This window comes from Zootermopsis nevadensis, unplaced genomic scaffold (assembly GCF_977971745.1).
Source record: "Zootermopsis nevadensis isolate Lab colony 2312 unplaced genomic scaffold, Znev_1.0 Znev_ptg000027l, whole genome shotgun sequence".
In the NCBI taxonomy this organism is placed as follows: domain Eukaryota; kingdom Metazoa; phylum Arthropoda; class Insecta; order Blattodea; family Termopsidae; genus Zootermopsis; species Zootermopsis nevadensis.
Window position 1 is genome coordinate 2,307,165 of NW_028259159.1, and position 19,252 is coordinate 2,326,416.

Below are 19,252 nucleotides of genomic sequence, written 5' to 3' on the forward strand. Positions count from 1 at the left end.
AAAAAATTCCCTTCGAGCTTTAGATTTGTTGCTTGGCTGTAACTCATTCATTCGTCCAGTGGATCAATATAATATTGATGTTGGATATGATATAAATATTAAAATATGTTAAAATTAATACAATAAATTGAGTTTACTGAAAGAAAACAAGTAAAATGTTTAGTATGATGTGCATATTGAAAGAAAATCAGTAAAATCTTTCTGCAGTTAAACAGTAGCAATTACAAGCACCTTCAGCTTTTCTTTTATGAGACAGTTACTTTTCATCCCTTTAATATGTAGAGGAAGATTGTTATAAAAATCACATTTTTCAATAGTTAATTTAATTATTCTTCTTCTAGCATCTGCATCCAGACTGGCTCTGGGGCCTATCCAGTCTCCATTCCAATGGGTAAAGGTCCTTTTCCCAGGGCCAAAGCATGGCTCGTGCATGTTGCTGACCACTCATCTCCCTGCAGAGGCAAGTTCAAGAACCAGTATGAGACCTACCTTCTCAGCTCTCCCCTAGCACATTCACAGCATGTACTGGAAACAAAAAACAAGTATTATTGTATGCCAAGTTTGAGTTTATATCGTATTCATAACATCCAATTTAGTTACATCAGACAGCCTCTTAATTATATACAGATTGGATCTAACTTTTGCACATTTTGTCCACATGCCTTTCCAAAGGCAGATTTCTGTCAATGACAATCCCAAGTACATATCTGCTTCTCATTTCACTCATTTTATTTTTATTCTTTATGACTTTTAATCTAGACATTTACTGTATTTACAAACAAAGTTTCAATCAGGTTTTAAGTTGTTTGTATGTAAACTTTCTTTTATCCTGCATTTAGAACTGAGGGATCAACTGCATACATGTTTGCTCTGCCTTTATTAAATTTCTGCATGTCATTAACATGTATGATGAAACATTAAGGACCAAGTACAAACCCTAGGGGACACCATATTCAAAGTATTCATCATCTTTACAAGATTTCTGTATAATACTTATTGTTTTATGTGCAAGCACATGGAATAAATCTCACTGAAGGACTTATCACAACAATTTTACTTAGTCCCTTCAGGAAAATGCCACATAAATTATTTTTTAACTGAAATAAAACCTCTCATATATTACATATAGGTAAATTATGGAAAGTTGCTCAAATAAAAATCGCAACACAAACGAAGAGAATGAGTTTATCCCTTTTAAAGACTTGTCAATTCATACAGAACCAGGATCAGAACAGGCCAATAGGCATAATCCTTGGTGCTGATAATGGTGATGAATTCAAATACTGTCAATTTGCCATTATTGCAAAACTAACAACCATACCAGATTGACATTTTCAATGATGGTAATAAAAATTCCTGCAAGAAAACTCATATGGTTCCAAAGTGCATGGTTTTAAATTCAGGATAATTATGGGATTTAATTCTAGCCTGGTACTTTGAATGGCTTATATTACAGAACATTAAAAAAAATAAAGTTCATACAGGAAAATAAAGTGGCAGAATTTTTCCAGCTATTTCTGTAACATAAACAAGCCAATACTAGCATACACCCTTATCAGCCACCACATGTCCCAAAATCCTCATTAAATATCAAGACCCCTAATAATGTGTACATCTGTTGATATTCCCACTGACTACAAGACATTCAGAATTCTGAAAGAGGCATTCAGAACAGTTACTGTAAATAGAGTATTGCTGAAAGATTGGCAAATGTTCTCTTTGAAACTTCAAAATATTAAACTGTTTGTGGATTTAATCTGTATATTACAGGAGGGACATGGCACAGTAACTTGTGTAAAAATGTAACAACTGAATAGATATGTTCATTATCATTTGGGCAAGACTACAAAGATGGCTGCCTTGGGTTGTAGTGCTGTGTAGTCTGGCAGAAGTTTACAAATGTTTCAGAGGTCCTTGCCGCCTCTGTCATCAGGGTGATGAGGCAGCGAGGACTACTGAAATGTTGGTAAACTTTTACCAGACTACACAGCGCTGAAACAAGACAGCCATATTTGGAATTACCGCTGTGATAACCTCAAATACTACATTTTTAAGAACGTAGGAAACAACCTACTAGATCACAAAGTGTCACCCAGAAAACCACAATACACAGTTATATTCTATGTATTGTATGTTTGCCTCATCAGTTCTTCCTTTAAACATTTAGCTGTCTTTATGTGTTAAGAATGAATAGAAGCCCGTGTCACTTTTGCAGTTTGTCTCATTCTTGCTCAACTGTAGGTTCATACACATATTTCTGTAGTTGCTGAAAATACATTGAATATTATGCAATACAGATAATAATCCCATTACAGTCATCTTTAGGACTGCTTATACAAAATACTTTCCTAACATGATTTGCATTATGCATGAAAACATTTTTTTCCTTTAGATAACATGCCTTGTCACTTCACAAAACAAGTTTCTAATGAGCTGCTTTCCATAGTGCACGTGTGCAATAGCATGGACTGAAAACAGCTTAGGTAAGAAGCCAGTTGCTGATGGTGAAAAGTACACCTACATTTCAGCTATAAGCTAGTGAAATGAAACCCTTGTTTGGAAATTTATATTTTGTAACAGTTGATAAATTATATGGCAGTGGTTTTAAGTTCCAATGGGAAAAAAAACACAGGAAACTATGTTCAGTCTTTTCTTATTTTATCCTCTTCTGTAGCAAATATGTGACAATTTTCTCTGAAGTATAAATAAAAGGGTAAATGCATTCATTGTACATACTTTAATTCTTAATGTGTATTTAACAATTTTGTTTACAAAATGACAAATCTTTGACCTTTCAGAGGCAGTATTTAAAACATATCTGTATTTTATGTCTACAATTTAAAAGACCAGGATACGGCTGTGTAAGTATCTAAAGGTTTATATATATATATATATATCTACACACACACACACAGTAAAACCTCACAAATTTGTATTAAAAGGAGGAGGGGGATAATCTGAATTAGTAAAAGACCTGCAATACAGGACATAATTATATGCAAATATTTTTCAAGTTAATAAAAACAATAAAATGTATTCACATACCAGCAACATATGTTAACATAGATGGTATAAGGACATAGACATGATGGAAAGAAAAAATATTTCATTTGAAAGTGTTCTATTAAAATTGGAAAATTGTATTGTCACTACAAATTAGATACTATATGTGCATTTCAGTACTCCCCCAAGCTGACAAGTAGTGGGCAATTGTATCATTAAATTCTCATTTAGAAAAAATCTCCAAAAATAAAATACATGAAAGAAAAAAGACAGTCTGAATTAGTGAGGATTTACCTGCAAATGACAAAATTGAGAGGTAGAAGTGTGATGATATAAATAGCACACTAGTCCAGGAAGTTGGATATAACAGTTTAAGTTTTTAATCTGGGTGACAGTTTTTTGACAATGTCAGAATCAACACCAGGTTTTCTTCTTTAGCTGAGATTTAAAAAAATGGATAAAATATATTAGCTCATAAATTAATTTCAGAATAAAATCAGAGGCAAATAAAGCTTCTCCAACACCAAAATAAAATCCTGTGGAGACAGAAAAATGCAGTCATCTGAGTTGTGAGAAAAAGCAATACCTGGAATGAAACATCACAGTACAAGAGGCATAATGAAGGGTTTAGTTTTGTGTCTGCTGGCAAAGCTTCCACTTATACAGATTAGCAGTTCACTGTCACATGACAAGCAGCTTATGTTTCTCCAAACTTTCTGTCACCATCAGCTGTGCAGTAGCATAATTCTCTATGATATCACAGGTTTGTTACATTATCACTCTTCAGGGTTGTAGTGAGAGGATATTCAGACTGAATTTCTCTCTGAAATTTCAGAAATGACAGTAAAAATAGTATTTTCCATATAATTTTGTTTGAAAATAAAGAATTGGAGATGAAGTTACCAAAATATATATCACAAACACAGATGATTTTTTTATATACACAATAAATTGTAATTTCCATTCTTCAGTTTTTCAGTACACCACTCATCCTTTAAATTAAATTTATGACCTACTGTTGCTCATCTTTATCAATAAAACATTGACACACTGCTCATATTTGTTTACCTGTATTTTAATGTCCCATATCAGAGGTTCCAACCAGTTTCAAAGTCAGAATATCATATTTTTATGTCACATGATGGAAATTACATAAGGAGAATAACTTTAACTTCAAAACTTTTGAGACAATAAAAAATTATTTTGGAGATATTCAGTGTGTGCATCAGAAAGTGTAAGAGTTATTTTGGCACTGAAGTAGATCTGTACAGGAATAAAAGATCATATGGAGATTCAAATCTTTACCAAATGTTATGTTCTTCAGATTGGTGTAACATATCACTGAAAGAGTTCCAATTTGTGAAGTTCATATCACAGCTGTATCTGAAAATCCTGGTCACCTCCACCCAGGCATGGACTTCTTGTCAGCCACTCCCAGATAGTGCCGGCAAAACTCCACTCCTTGTTTTGCCATACAGGGCATCTACACAACATCATGAGTTCCTAAAACAGGTGCTCAGTATTCTATGAGTTACTCTTCTTTAGTGAGATAAGGAGTTTTATCATGCAGGAATGGGATTTAAACCCCTGTACTAGGGGGTTACTGGCCAGACTTTAACTTAGAATTATTGGTTCTGTGGTATTCTAGTGCAATACAGCTAGCTTAATTGCACATAAGCTGAATTAGTTATACCTCTTCTCCCCCAAATGCCTGCAGGGTATGTAGCAGACAGCTCTAATTTTTTAAAATTCACCTTATACCCTGCATGAACTAGCATAATGAACATGAATGAGGCTGGCAGTTACATACAGGAGAAAAGATACAAATGTTGCAACTTGAAGATTTGTCTCTTTGAGTAACTGTCTGAAATGTTACAAAATTGACAGAAATAGGCTTACGTCTAATTAAAATAGTGTTCTTAAGTTCACAGTAAAAATCTGTCTGTAAAATAGTAATCTCTGCTGGGATTTTCGTAGATTCAGAAGCCAAGGAATCAGGACATCACAGGCTTAATATTTTCCATTCAACAAACAGGATTTACTGAGTTATTCAAATTTATTTTCAGTGTTCTCAGGAAGGACAATTCAATGGAAGGATTCTCTGGCTGTTCTTAACTTCTGATTCACTTTCATCTCATTTGTTTCAAAACCTTGCTCAGCTCAACATCCGACTTGATAGCAATATCTTCATTGCAGTCTATGGCAAGGAAGCAAATATCCAGGTTTGAACAAATTGCTTCAATCTGGTACATGGAGAGAACTGAACATTTTTAAAACACTTAAAAATAAGAATCCACTACATGTTCTGACCTTAATTGGTCACCTTCAGATGGTTCTCTTTAAGTGTTTAAAACTAATAGATATGACTGCTAATTTGCACACACATTTTCTGTTGCTGACTTCACTACATAATGAATTTTGTCTTAAGCAGCTTACCTATTTTATTAGAGTCTTAGCTGGTCATATCTATTAATTTAAAACACTTAAAGAGAACATCTTGAAGATGACCAATTAAAGTCAAAACGTGTAGTAAATTTTTAATAAACACTGAGACTATAATAAAAAACTTGTGTAGATGGATTGTCAGCCTATCTAAAATGAGGATTTAACTGCATTTGAAAACTCATAATTTCTTGGTACTTTTTGCATATTTACATGACTTTGAAACGTCCCAATGAAGGAGATAACAAAATTATTAAACAAAATAAAGGCATGTACCTAGTTGAACATGACTGTCATATTCATGAACTATCCTTCCAAATGCAGTTATTGGAGACATATGCACTGGGCACACTGGGTCAGAACACCAGTCTCCAGCATCACATTATTAGTGAATGGAACCCTGGCAACTTAGTCCCACCTTCAACACACAAGTACGACAGACACAGGCATGGAAATCTGCAGGGATACCAACTTCGAGCAACAACCGTACTGGTAAGGCACATCAAAGAAATTACAAATTCGAAACTTTTTTTAAACATGCTCTGTACAACTGTTTGTTTTTCCTAAAAATGAACTACATACATCAGAGTTCTTGTTAAGAAGATGCTAGTACACTAAACTAGTCAATAAATTCCCCACTTTTTATAGAACCTAAAGATTAATTATATATACACACATCAGGCTGTTGATACAGCACACAAACAATAATAATAATAATAAAGAATAATAAGAGTCCACCAATTGTCCCTGAATTGGATTCCTCAATAGATTCACCAGTAAAAACATAGACTTTTAATTTAAACAATTTCAATAAAAGAACAGAAACTGTGTTATAATTGTGAAATTGATTGAGTGAGAAATAAAGAGACTTTCCTCATCTATCAATTTTAAAAGTATAATTTTACCTTATTAGATTTCTTCTACATCCAGAATAGGTATGTAAAATGTGCATCTCATTATTAAGATACAAAAGTTTCACACATGTTTACAACACTAAATGTAATTACATTATTTGAACTTTAATTTGTCCTTTAACCAGATTAATGAATTTTACACTCAAATACAAAAGAGTGGTGATCATTTCCAAGTAACAGGAGGATACTTTGGTGAAGTCTTCAAAACTCTTGCAAATGCACTGAATTTTACGTGAGTAGATTGTTTTGTTCTACTACCAAATATGTTGAGGTATTAATTCCTTATTAGAAGAGGGACCAATAAATCTTTGGTTCATGTTGTGTATGAAGTTTGTGAATAAATTCATATGAGAAACCTCACGGTGTTAACGTAATAACATGAGAATTCTGTTAATTAATTTAATCAATATGGATTAATGACAGATTTATTTTACTTGACTGATGGCCTGGATGACTGAAGTTTGACACAAACAGGGATATTCCTCTTTGCACTGGGGCCCACCTATCCTCTTATCCAGTGGGTACAGAGGACTTTTCCATAGCAACTAGAGCATAAACCTGAATACTTAATAACAATCTAGTGCCAAGGATAGGAATGCATGGAGCTTTAAAATCACACCTTTGTGGCAGGTAATTTAGGCACACAGATAGCATTCTTTCCTTTGATCTTACTTTATTATTGTTTTACAAAATTGACTCTATTTGTTGGCGCACTTTCATGATTTGTGTGCAAATAGCATTAGACCACACTTTTGATATGTGTGACAGTGAATTTTTCTAAATAGCAGTATAGACATATAACGGGTACTCATCGTGTTACAGGGGTAATTTTTATCAATTTTATTTATTGGGTAGCTCCAGATTGTAGGCCTGGAACAAATTTGTATAATTCTTTTGTGTTGATACCAAGAACTCTCTGCCTGCAGTTACACTATCATATACCTGCCTGGTTATTCCTATGGGAACACACCTACTGACAACACTTCAATGTGGACTGGAATGATAGGTGCGATTCAAAAACAGGAAGCTGATTTATCAATCTGTGAAGTATCTATTACAGCAGACCGATTAGAAGTCATAGATTTTACCTTGCCTCTCCACACTGCTGCGTAAGTCTATTAAACTAACACAACAGTGTATCATAAACAACATTTGACTAAGTTTAATTTATGTTTATCTATAGGTCATTAAAAGATTATATCAACGATAGAGGCCTTATTAAAAATTCTTAGTTGTACTTGCAGAACACAGCTGTATGTACATGAAGGAACAAAGGAACCCTCCATGGACTGGTATTTTCATCCATTCAATGTCTGGACATGGTTTGCTCTCATTGTGGGTCTCCTCTTGTTCACATCCATTAACAACCTACTCCATTACATCACGTATAATCTGCATGGATCCACGCAAAGGTCAGGTTTCCTATCAAACCTCTTCACAACTGTGACCATCATGCTGCAACAAGGTAAGTCAAGCTTGTACTCATACCACTAAAGTATATTTAAAAGAAAAGGTTAAAAATGAGAACAGTACCAATTTTACCTACTATTCACAGGAACAGACTCTCCTTCAAGTTTCTCCATGAGGTTAGTGCAGCACTCAAGTGCCCTCCTGTTTTTGGTTGTGCATATTGCTTACAGTGCCAAGCTCACTTCACTTGCAACCTTGTATAAACCACAACCACCACTTGGCGATCTCAGTGACATTCTGAAGAGTTCCAGCTGGAAGTTTGGTGTCATGAATTCTAGTCTTCCATTCAACACATTCAAGGCAAGTTGGAAGCACGTATGTCGGACACTCCTAAACAACACAAAGAACATTATTTCCATGTTTATCCCCTCTCCCCTGACAAGTTTTGAACCAATTTAATCTTGTTATGAACATCACGCCACCTAAGGATAGCCCAACTTCTTAATTTACTATAATCAATAACATCAACATGGCAGTCACACTGAATCTTTTTGTATGATGGTACAAGTATTAATCAATAGTGACAGTCCGACATTTTACGGTTGTATTGAGAAATGTAACACAGAATCAGTACTAATTACAATTATGCACAGAAACAGACAACTAAATTATGTCACTACTAATTCTTTTAGTTCCTCCTGCCTCACAATATAAAAAGAAGCATTTGGCAGAAAATAGGCATAAGTTATTATCAGAACTTGTTGATTTTGTAAAAGTTGTCAGGTCTCCAATTCATGACTGAGGAAACTGGTGTGGTGGTAATCATGATAAATGTATTCGAGAGGTACCTGGTTTGAATATCAGCCAGGCTACCACCTATCCTGACACACTCTGTGGTTTTACTCAGTCTCTCCAGAAAAAGAACTCTATGACCACCTTTTTACATATTCTGACCCATTCACTCACTATTCATGAACATTTTCCTCTCATTCAATGTATGACCAACACCAAATGAAAATTCATGTTATTAATGTTTTTGCTGGTACTTGTTACACTGTACTTCATCTGTATTTTAAAGAACAGTTAAATCCTATAATATGGAGTGGCCGGCTGGACTTCAACTTGGAGGTTAATGCTTTAACAGTATGCTACTGCAACGCATGGCCAGCTAGATCATGCAAAAGTTGTAACACATGGTTAGGAAAGGTTATTTTGAATAACAAGACAGCAAGACAGTCTGATAGACAATTCACCTCAAGCAAAAATCATGACTTGTTTTTTGGCTTATTCAACAATGCTTTATCAAGTGCATACATGAGTAATGATCATAATGATTAACTAATACAGAAGCAGAAAGTAGTAGTCGTCATGGCCTATTTTAACAGAAACTGTCCCAGCATTGTCTAGAGGTACTTGAGCAGAAAACAATGTACCTTTTAGTAAATATACTTCTGAAACTTTTTACCTGTCCCTTCAGAATGCGGAACCAGGAAGCATTTTTGGTAAACTGTGGCACCTTAAACTTGAGCCTTTTCCTGGTCACCTCATGAATAGCTACACATCAGGTCTATCAGCAACACTTGCTGGAAGTCACTTTGCATTCTTGGGGCTAGAAGATTCTTGTCAGAACACACTGCAGCACAGTTTCACCCCTGCACAGGCCTGTAAGATTCTGGCTCTGCCTCACAAATATTTCCGTGGAGGACTTAGTTTTGCACTGCAGAAGAACTCCCCATACAAAGAGGTCATTAACCACAGGTAAAAATGTTATTGTGATACTTACAGCAGAACCTTTTTTAACCCTTTGCAACACCATTTAAATTCACTGTATTCTGGCATTAAAAGACCACTTAATATCAATGCACTATGTACATTATGTTTAAGTATTTTTATATGTTATACTGCATTAGATATGGCAAAGAGTAAAAAAAAACTGTTTCACAAAACTAACAAAGTTACCAAACTTTAAAAGTTATATAAAAAAAGACCAAACCACTTTATCCATAAATACCAACATTCTGATAATAGAACACAAAGGTACAACAGTGCTAACACCAATTCTTGGCAGAGTATATTGAACGTTTTGTGTGGATATACTTTTACACTACTTCTTCCCATGTTTCAGCATACTTAAAATGAAGAGCATTGGCCTAATTCAACGCCTAAAGCTCAAATGGGTGCCACAACCTCAACAATGTAACAAGATGCTTTATGTTGTAATGGAGTGGACAGATATTCTACTTCCAGTCAGAGGTTTTATAGCAATTGTTTTGACATCACTTTTCATCTTGATAGCAGAACTAATGCTATACAAATACAGAACAGTAATGGGGCATCAAAAAAAAAATCATGTGCAAACACAATCTGTTGACAAGTTATATAAACATAACATAAAACCAACTCGGAATTTATTTGCACTGTACAAATAATATTAACTTGTAATAAACCACAAGCAATGTTAGGTCAAGTGGTTAATAACCAATCACTTAACAGAAATACCACATCATACGACTGTAAGATGACTTCAACACAGGACACTCCATTTTAATGGTACAATATTTCAAACAGTAACCACTTTTATTAACTTACTTTCCTAAATAAAATTCTTAGGTATAATTCTGTAGTATAACTCTTCATAATGGCCCACTTAGCTCCACATAATTTTCATCCCTTCAAAATGTTACATTTGTTAGACATCTGTTTTCCTAGAAATCATTGAATTGTTTGTTGTTTATGTATCTTATAATTTACAAATATAAGATAACACATATTCTTGAATCAAAATAAAAGAAAAGCTTCATCTAACAGTCAGGTAAAAACAATATGTTCAGTATAGTATTTTCAAGCTCTATGTAATGACCTGTTCCATCTCTGGGTTTGGGCCACAGGCCAAAATACAAAACTGCTGAAGGCTATTTTATCCACTCTGAAAATTATGACCGAAATTTTGCTTCCCTCAATCTCATACATAAAATTATCTTTCTGTTGTTTATCTGCCTCTGAGCTGTTTGCTAGGTGGTGATAACCAAAGTTTTTATAGTGCATGAAGCAATCACTATGCATCATTACAATGGTGACAGAAAATTTGCCAGTAAGAATACACATTCTTAAGATTGTTATTACAAATAAACAATCTCATTGTTTCAATACAGTCTATTTTAAATGATGCTTGGACAAAGGCACCTTTGCCAGGAAAAATGCCTAAATGGGAAAGAAAATGTAGTACCATGATTTATGAAATTTTGGACATATGAAAAGTTGTGAGATAGACTTAAATTTAAAAACTGGAGAAAAGACAATATGTGGCCTATATCAGTCTCAATTTGCTGTTCCAAATTTTGGTTAATTAATTTACAGCAGTTATTATAGACATACAATTAATACATCATCTTCAAATTTTAATATCCCATTCAAATATCAACTTACTGAATTAATTACAGGAAATCAGAAGACAACAACATATAATTAAACAAGTAACTGAAGTTCAGGTTTTTATGTGAAACTATGGTCAATACAAGAGCTTTCCCATTCTGTCCTATGAAACAGTGATACAGAATAAGAATAAAATGTTGATGAATTTATGTACAGCAATGGTGATCACTTCATGGTGTGCAACCAGCTAAACTCATTTACTCATAATGGATTACTGTACTGTCATATTTAATGTAACTGTGGAAAATGTTATAACACATCAAATTAAAACTTATAGGATGAATATCAATAGTGTGTTGGTAAAAATGTGGAACAAGCTGTCACTCCTTCTTTTAAGGTACTATCCTGGTATTTGTCTGTAGGTGTATGGACCAACTGAAAATGTAAATATAAATCAGGACAGATGATCTCATGGGTGAGATCAAAATCAGAGCATTCCTAAATATGAATGCTAACCACTACACCACATCTGATATATAAATATTTGGAATTTAAATAAACATTTCCTTGTAATGGTTACAAAATTAAGTCACTGGAAGAAGGAAAGGTGATGTATGACATGGTGAAACTGACCAGCAATTTCATTTCACAGCCTTGCAGATATGACCAACACTCATAGCATTAATTTCTATAGTTATTTTTAGCACATACATTTCAGAATTAAAAGTCATTATATAAATAACACAACCAATTTCTTAGTAAATAATTTATATATGTTCTTGAATATTAACCCTGGGACTGCTAGATTTATTTCTTACAGTGCTAGACCAATCTCTTAGTAAGACAAATATTTTTGTAAACACAATTTTTATACTTTTTGTTCCACATGTTTCTTAATCATTGTAAAGATCTCATTATTATATACAAGATCAGAAAGCTTAATTTTTAGTAGTTATACTATGAAAAAATTAATTAATTTTGTTTTTGTCTTTATGAAGCTGTGAAACACAAATGCAAAATTAATAGATCCTTTTCCATTCTTAACAGCGCCCTCCATTTCATATTACTATCGTTATAAGATGCTACAGAAAATTATTTGCTTGTCTAACTCATTACTGTCTTAAACTATACTGTTTCTGAACAAAAAATATTACACAACTAAATAGTTAATATCTTACAGACAAATAAAGGAGAAAACAGTTTGCTCACACCCTACACTTGATATAGTTCACAGGTGGTTTCAACATATGTTCTGTCTTCTTATAAGAATTTCTCTAAAGGTCAGCAATATCAATACCAGTGACCCATACAATCGACAATTACAATACCTGCCAGTTGCAGGGCTAACACACACTTCAAAAGATTTAATTTTCACAGTCTCCTACCAGCCACCAACAATCCCATACATATTTGCAAGGTCATTTCCAAACATAAACAACTTTAACTGAATGAAATAAAATTATATTTTCAAATTTTATATATTTCTGAGGCCTGAAATACCTCTATGAAGATTTTTATATATACTTGCATACACAAATATATATCTATATATACATACAGAGAAGCTTTATTGTATATTTTTATAGAATTTTCAAAGCAGCCATGTATCTAAATCTATCCATTATCTATTCATTTATATGAGACAGTAACCTCTTATGATACACAATATTCACAGTGTAAGCTTAAATATACAGCAGCAATCCACAATTTTATTATACATGAGCAAAAAATTCTGTTACAGCCCTCAATCCCTCACTTAAATGTCTCAAAATCTGTATGAATTAATAAAAACTGCAATATGAGGATTGTGGTGCATGTCAGTTTTGTATGTGTGTGTGTGCGCACGTCTGTGCATCTGTCTTAATCTTAAGAATTTAAAAATCTTGTTTTTAACAAATTTTATAATTACTTTTGTAATGGAACAATGCCCTACAAAGAAATAAAAAATGTATGTACATATGTGTACACACATCTACTTATGCATATATAAATGTTTGTATGTACATGTTTGTTTATATGCATGTCAGTCAATACGTATGTATATAGCATGCAATACTGTGTAAGACTGATTAATTTACTGGTTATTTACAAAATAAAGTTGTAATACAAATATGCCTTTGCATGATTTCAAAGCCATGATCAACCAATATGATCAGCAAAACTAATACAAATTCTAAGAAGCAAAACTGCTCTTTTAAAAAATGTACAAACCTTTCTTTAGTATTTGGTAACAATCTTGACTTGGAAGTTATGTTATGCTGTACAGTTTCTGAAAATACTACAATTTGGAGCTGCACAACATACCTTACACTTTCATCCTAAGACCAGAAATGACACAGCAACAGGTGCTTGGCTGTAGAGCCTATGTCATCAGGGTTTTACTGTGAAAAGTATGAGTTTTCATATGGAGTTTGTAACAGGATCAAGTAAAACAGACTACATAATTTGGTTTGCCAAATAAAAGTATTATCATTGTAAGAGCTGTCAATGACCAAATCTTATAAAATGACAACCTGGATACAACAATACATTAAACCATATTTCCATTAAATTGCCATAGATTGTTTATATTACACATATATTTCAAGAACATAAAAACTGCATGTTTTACAAAAAAAAATTCTTTGTAATTAATACAAATGTAAAGAACAGATATAACAATGGCCAACCTATTGTTGCTGTCACAATCTGGGTCAGTGTGTATATACCTTACAATTCAGGCAAAAGAAAACCTTCCACAACTACCATTAAAATACAGTTAATATGTCATCCAGGAGGGAAATAGACAATTCCAAAATTCGCAAATTTACTGATAGTATCCCTAATAAATCTCAAGAACTGGCAACCCTAAAAAATGTATTCAGAATTACTAGAAATGGAGGTTGCTTCTCATGATTGTCATTTTATGTATTGGGAAGAAAAGCTAAATACTCAGACAATCGATTCACTCATTACAGATCATTTAATTTCAAGCTCCTGTCTTTGCAAGTCTCGTTTCTAACAGAAATTCAGGAAAACATACCAAATTCGAATTATTCAGTTTACAACTAACAAAAATTACCCTAGTATTCACAGAGTGTATAACAGGTTCAACCATAGGTGATTTAGTTAGAAAAACACTTCATTAAATGGTAATATCAACAATCAAAAGGTTTGCTACTTATTTTGGCCAAAGCAATGACAAAATACAATTCTCAATTTCAATATGACACTGCTACCTGTTATTACCCAATGTCTCTAAGACCTACACAATATGTGCATCTATTATATGGACTTAAAATACCACATTTTCTCCCACACAGGTCATTTTAAAATATATACATATATGCACACACATCATAGATGTAACTAATATTTAAAGAAGTTTGATGCACAAACCACTATCAGCAAGTGAAGTATTACAGATTTGTACCACATTTTCAAGTAATTACACTGATAAACAGAAAACTTGTTATTTTATGCACACTTACTACAAATTTAAATTCAATTAAAGTAATTACTATTTCTTATTATGGAATCAAATATGAGTCCTTACCAAGGATGTAGCAAACAAACAACTATACCAAAGTTGTACCAACAAACTGACAAGGCAACTGTTCAGAATTTAGAAGATTTTGTAAAGGATATCTTATGACATTCTCATTTCCTTCCTGCTAACTGCCCAAATAGAATTTATAGCATAGTCTTCTTGGACACAGCATTTAAAGCACAAATTTATGCAAATAAGGTTAAAAATAAAGGAAAACATACAGACACAAGAATAACACAAAAAATAATGACCACAGTTTGAACAGCGACAGAAAACAGTCACTATATTCCAAGGAAATTTAGGGGCTGAAGAGACAAGAGTGGTTAAGAAACTAAGTGTAGATATTTTTTACCTTGAAAGGAATGGTTTAGAGGGTCTACTGATAGGTATTCTAATTCAAAATAAACAAATCACTGTCACATATCAGAATAGTATTGTGGATCTTAAGATCCACTAATACGCATTCTAGATCAAAATGAAAATTACTGACTGCCACTTCACAAATTAGTATTCAATTTTTTATTTTTCAGTATGCTATCATATAACTGATAAAGTTCACATTTTTGACAAAGTACCAGACTTCCTCCTTGTCAGTCTCTCTGCCAATCCTTGATCACGTCAAATATCTTAATTTTCATATTCACTTCATCATTCAGAGGTTTCCTCTGAATACAGTTCATGTAAGGATTTTGAATTATAAACGTATTTCACCTCAGCATATCACACATTAAACATTTTCCAGCCTTAACTTTCACAGGGTAAATATCCTTCCACCCCAAATATTTAGCACATTTAAACCTGACTGTATGACTATTATGCAGTTTATATGCACAAAAATATGGCAACTATTGTCAATGGAGGTTAACTGAGAATAGTTTCAAATGACAAGAATATGCCAGTAAACTTCATTAAACAAAAGTGGTCAAAAGTGAGGTACACTGGTGACATGATGATAACAAGCAACCTGTACCTTGAACTAGAGCCTTACAATATCAAACTTCTTGCACACCATATAGTAATCTTTAATATAGGCCATAGAATCACTAACAAATGCCCCTGACTCAGATAAGTGTTACTAAATGTATTATCAAGATAACACTAGAATTTTAATGTAAAAAATGAGGAAGCCCAAGTACAGACAAATATGTGGGTTTAATTGTATTTATTTTTGTATTCTCACCTTTCGAGGGGCACTCTGAAACTTGTCTTTCAGTCATATACAACAGTTAACCATAATGCTTGTATACCTTAGTAACTCTAGAAATACTGTTGCAGAACCAATTAACAGTGAGTTCAATATCCAAGCATTCTAGTAGGTGGCATCAATGTAACATTAACCTGTAAGATTTATTCCCACTGTACTAGCCCTTGTTCTGTTGTTCATAGACAAAGAAAGAAAACAAAACTGCTATTCTTCTGCAACTAGTAACAGTACACAAAAGTAGGATGTAACTATTATTTTGGAAGATACAAACAGGACAGAACTTTCAGATCTTTAATTTACATGTCACATTCACAATTATTGCCAGTAGCTCTCATAAGACTGACATGATCCTATTTACAAACAATTCATCTACCATCGAGCAACAATTACAAATCTAAACCATACCATTTCATAGTTATAAAAAATACATGAAACAATCAGGATGCTTAACAACCCTCACATGAAAGACAAAATTGAAGGCAAAAAAAGACGTGTGCATATTGCCCAAACCACCTTCAGTCTTTCATCGCTATTGTGTATTACACTTTGCAGTAAATAAACTTATCAAGGCTGTTCCTATGCAGGACAATCAAATACTTGCCTGCCTACAGTGTATTCCTGCTATGTGACAGACAATGACAGTATACTCTTAGTACAAGTCCAATCACAAAAAAAAAGTTTAATTACTAAAACCTGTCTGTCTCAACATGCTGATAGAACTTCTACTGGAACGGCAGGCAAATGGAGGTTCCTGGTGTTGCCTAGTAGATATCTGGGCACACTGACCAATCTTGATGCTCTTTACATTCCCAGTATTTACCCTGGTACATGTGAATCACACTCCCTGTCCAAGGTTCCTTTTCCTTCTTAAACCACACCGGCTCATATGGTGGATAAGGACGACCTGTTAAACAGAATTATCATTACAACACTGCCTACACACTCACAACATATGAAAAGAGGAATATTTTTGGAGAAAAACAAGAAAGTTGGAATCAAAAATTTGTTAACAGAAAAGAATTGCAATGATTTGTCCTTGTAATCAAAATAGGCAGCATAAGGATACTGACAAGGAAATTATAATTAAAACTTATAGGCAAGAGACCATGGGGTGATTCTGCATGGAACTGTTCAGCCTAGTACTCAAAGACCAAGAAGAGATGGAAGACCTGCCTAAAATCAAAAAGGGAAGATTGTGAAGACAGCATGGATCATACAACTTGTTTTGTTTATAGAAAATTAGTAATAAATATTTTTATGGTGAAGAAGGCTAAGTTACAGGTTGTCAAAGGGTTTACTTTCTAGTTCTTACTTTCTTTCACAAATATTAGGATGTAACCCATGTAAATTTCAATAGTATATGAAGTTGTCACACTGTACCACTCAGCTGTTAGTAAGTAGAAAATGGCAGAAACGAAAACTATTAACATTTGAAGAATCTCTTGCAAGACATGAAAACAGATATTTAGGCTATAAACAATTACAAATTCATAACAACAATAAGACCAACTACATAATTTTTTTTGGATTTCTATACCTTCAGCTGCAGCTTTCTCTGCTTCTGCCTCCCGTACCTTCCGAGCAGCCCGTTGTTTCTCTTCCAATCGCACTTTCTCTATGTTTGCTTCATCCCACAATCCATTCTCCATCAATCGTTGGTCAGGACGGTTGCGTGTGTCACTTGGTGCAACTCCAGGTTCTGGTTCATTTAGCTGACACGCCAGTTCTGTGAAGTTGTAATACCGATCTGAATCAGGCCTGTAAATCAAAAACATACCTATGTATAATGAACGTCAGCAATGTGCTGGTTTACCATGTCACAGTTGCCAAATATTTCACATCAAACTTCATAACTTTATATCCTAAATTAAATGAGATATATTACATTTTAAAACTATGGAGTTCTTCTTTGATTGCTATGTACAAAAGAAAAATAATGGGAACACTGAAGGGAAAGAAAGTCTTAATTTTGCAAAGTATAAGACTGCAGATTCCAGAGATGCTCCTGTAGAATAGAAATATGGCTCAGCAGCACAGAGAAGCTAGAAAGCATCCTTTCCCCACTTTTATTGAATTCAATAATGGTAGCTGTTACTGGTCAGAGGAAAATGTAAATTAACTGTGAGAAATTATAAAAAAACAGGCTTTTCAGTTAATGCCCTGATACGGGGAGATGAACAAAGCATTAAAAGACTATTAAAACAAACAGAAACTGGATTTCATATAAACTTAATTATGAAATGGAGAGTACAAAATTTAGACAAGTCTGACATACAAAATGAATAACAGAGTTGTGAAAGAATAATTCATTTATACGTTTAAGGTGTTAAATTAACTGCAAGGCAATCAACATACAAATCCAATAAAGTTTGAAAAATGTCAGAAAACATGAGCAATATCCACACAGAATGATGACAGAAGAAAAATATGTTAAGGATGTCAATCACTATCTCCAGCAGTAATTTGTTTTAATGACTAAATAAATTCAAGGATCACATATCCTTGACTACACAACTCCTAATAAACAAATAGTGTACACATACACTTTAACTAGAATAAAATACCCATCAGTATGACAAAACATATGATTAAAAAAATATTTTATCTAAAAATTCTAGGCACAAAATGAAATACCATATTATTTATATTTATTCATAGGTTATTTAATGATGCTTTCTAAATAGCTCAAATGTTGAACGAGAGGGTGATAGTGAATTATGAATTGGAAAGGATACTGAGAAAAAACAGTCATGGCCTAATTTAAGGTACAATTCCAGCGTTTCCTGACAGAAGTGAAGAAAACCATGAAAAACCTGTCAGAATAGCCAGCCTCCAGAACAAGATTTGAACCCAGGACCTAAATACGAAGCAGGAGTGCCAACCACTGGATCATGATGTTCAAATTTCATATTGTCACATGTAATTCAGAATTTATAAATCACTTGCTAGGCAGATGTCATATGGTAACTATGCTAGCCTGTTCTGAAATACTTACGGATAGGGTTTGTCGGGGTTTAAAAACAGGTTTTTTTGATAAATTTGTAAAATTCGAAAACCGGTTTTAGATACGAGAATTAATATGTAAAAATTTCTGTTAAATTAACTAAAAAATTTAAACACTGAAATTAGTTCCAAATTACTAAATGCTTTATAAGTATGAATTCAAGAAAGAAGACAAGTTGGATTGGTAACCCTTTTGCTATATTTGCAAAATCCACAAAACATTTCAAAAAAGATATCTAGTGTATTTCCACTAGCTTCGAAACTTGATTTTATTAAGTTATCTGGAAAAATATTGTCTATAATATATCCAAATTCTTGTATGGAAACAGATTCCGATGATGAATATATTGGAGACGGAGAAACTATTAATCAGGG

General features: G+C 33.4%; 2 protein-coding genes across 16 annotated transcripts in view; one reads left to right on the forward strand and one right to left on the reverse strand.

The window, feature by feature from the left end:
• Positions 1-11,490, forward strand: LOC110840239 (putative glutamate receptor). Of its 13 annotated transcripts, none has more exons than XM_087356558.1 (13): positions 1-79; positions 342-2,483; positions 2,799-2,861; positions 3,493-3,766; positions 4,328-4,515; positions 5,070-5,225; positions 5,770-5,937; positions 6,485-6,591; positions 7,286-7,468; positions 7,604-7,824; positions 7,915-8,129; positions 9,247-9,527; positions 9,895-11,490. In XM_087356558.1, exons 4-13 carry the CDS (start codon positions 3,595-3,597, stop codon positions 10,196-10,198), a joined length of 1,995 nt encoding a protein of 664 aa, XP_087212684.1. In that variant the 5' UTR covers positions 1-79; positions 342-2,483; positions 2,799-2,861; positions 3,493-3,594; the 3' UTR covers positions 10,199-11,490. The 13 variants fall into 13 exon arrangements, with proteins under 13 accessions (XP_087212684.1, XP_087212685.1, XP_087212680.1 ...); XM_087356559.1 differs by having other exon boundaries at positions 342-460; XM_087356554.1 differs by having other exon boundaries at positions 7-157.
• The window catches only part of Osbp (oxysterol binding protein), a 26,834-nt gene continuing 17,742 nt past the window's right edge, over positions 10,161-19,252 (reverse strand). For all 3 annotated transcript variants that reach the window (XM_022085127.2, XM_022085128.2, XM_087356553.1), the window contains 2 exons: positions 17,412-17,632; positions 10,161-16,778 (listed from right to left, as the gene is read on the reverse strand). In XM_022085127.2, coding sequence (XP_021940819.1) covers positions 16,636-16,778; positions 17,412-17,632 — 364 coding nt within the window. In that variant the 3' untranslated portion in view covers positions 10,161-16,635. The remainder of the gene's footprint in view (positions 16,779-17,411; positions 17,633-19,252) is intronic.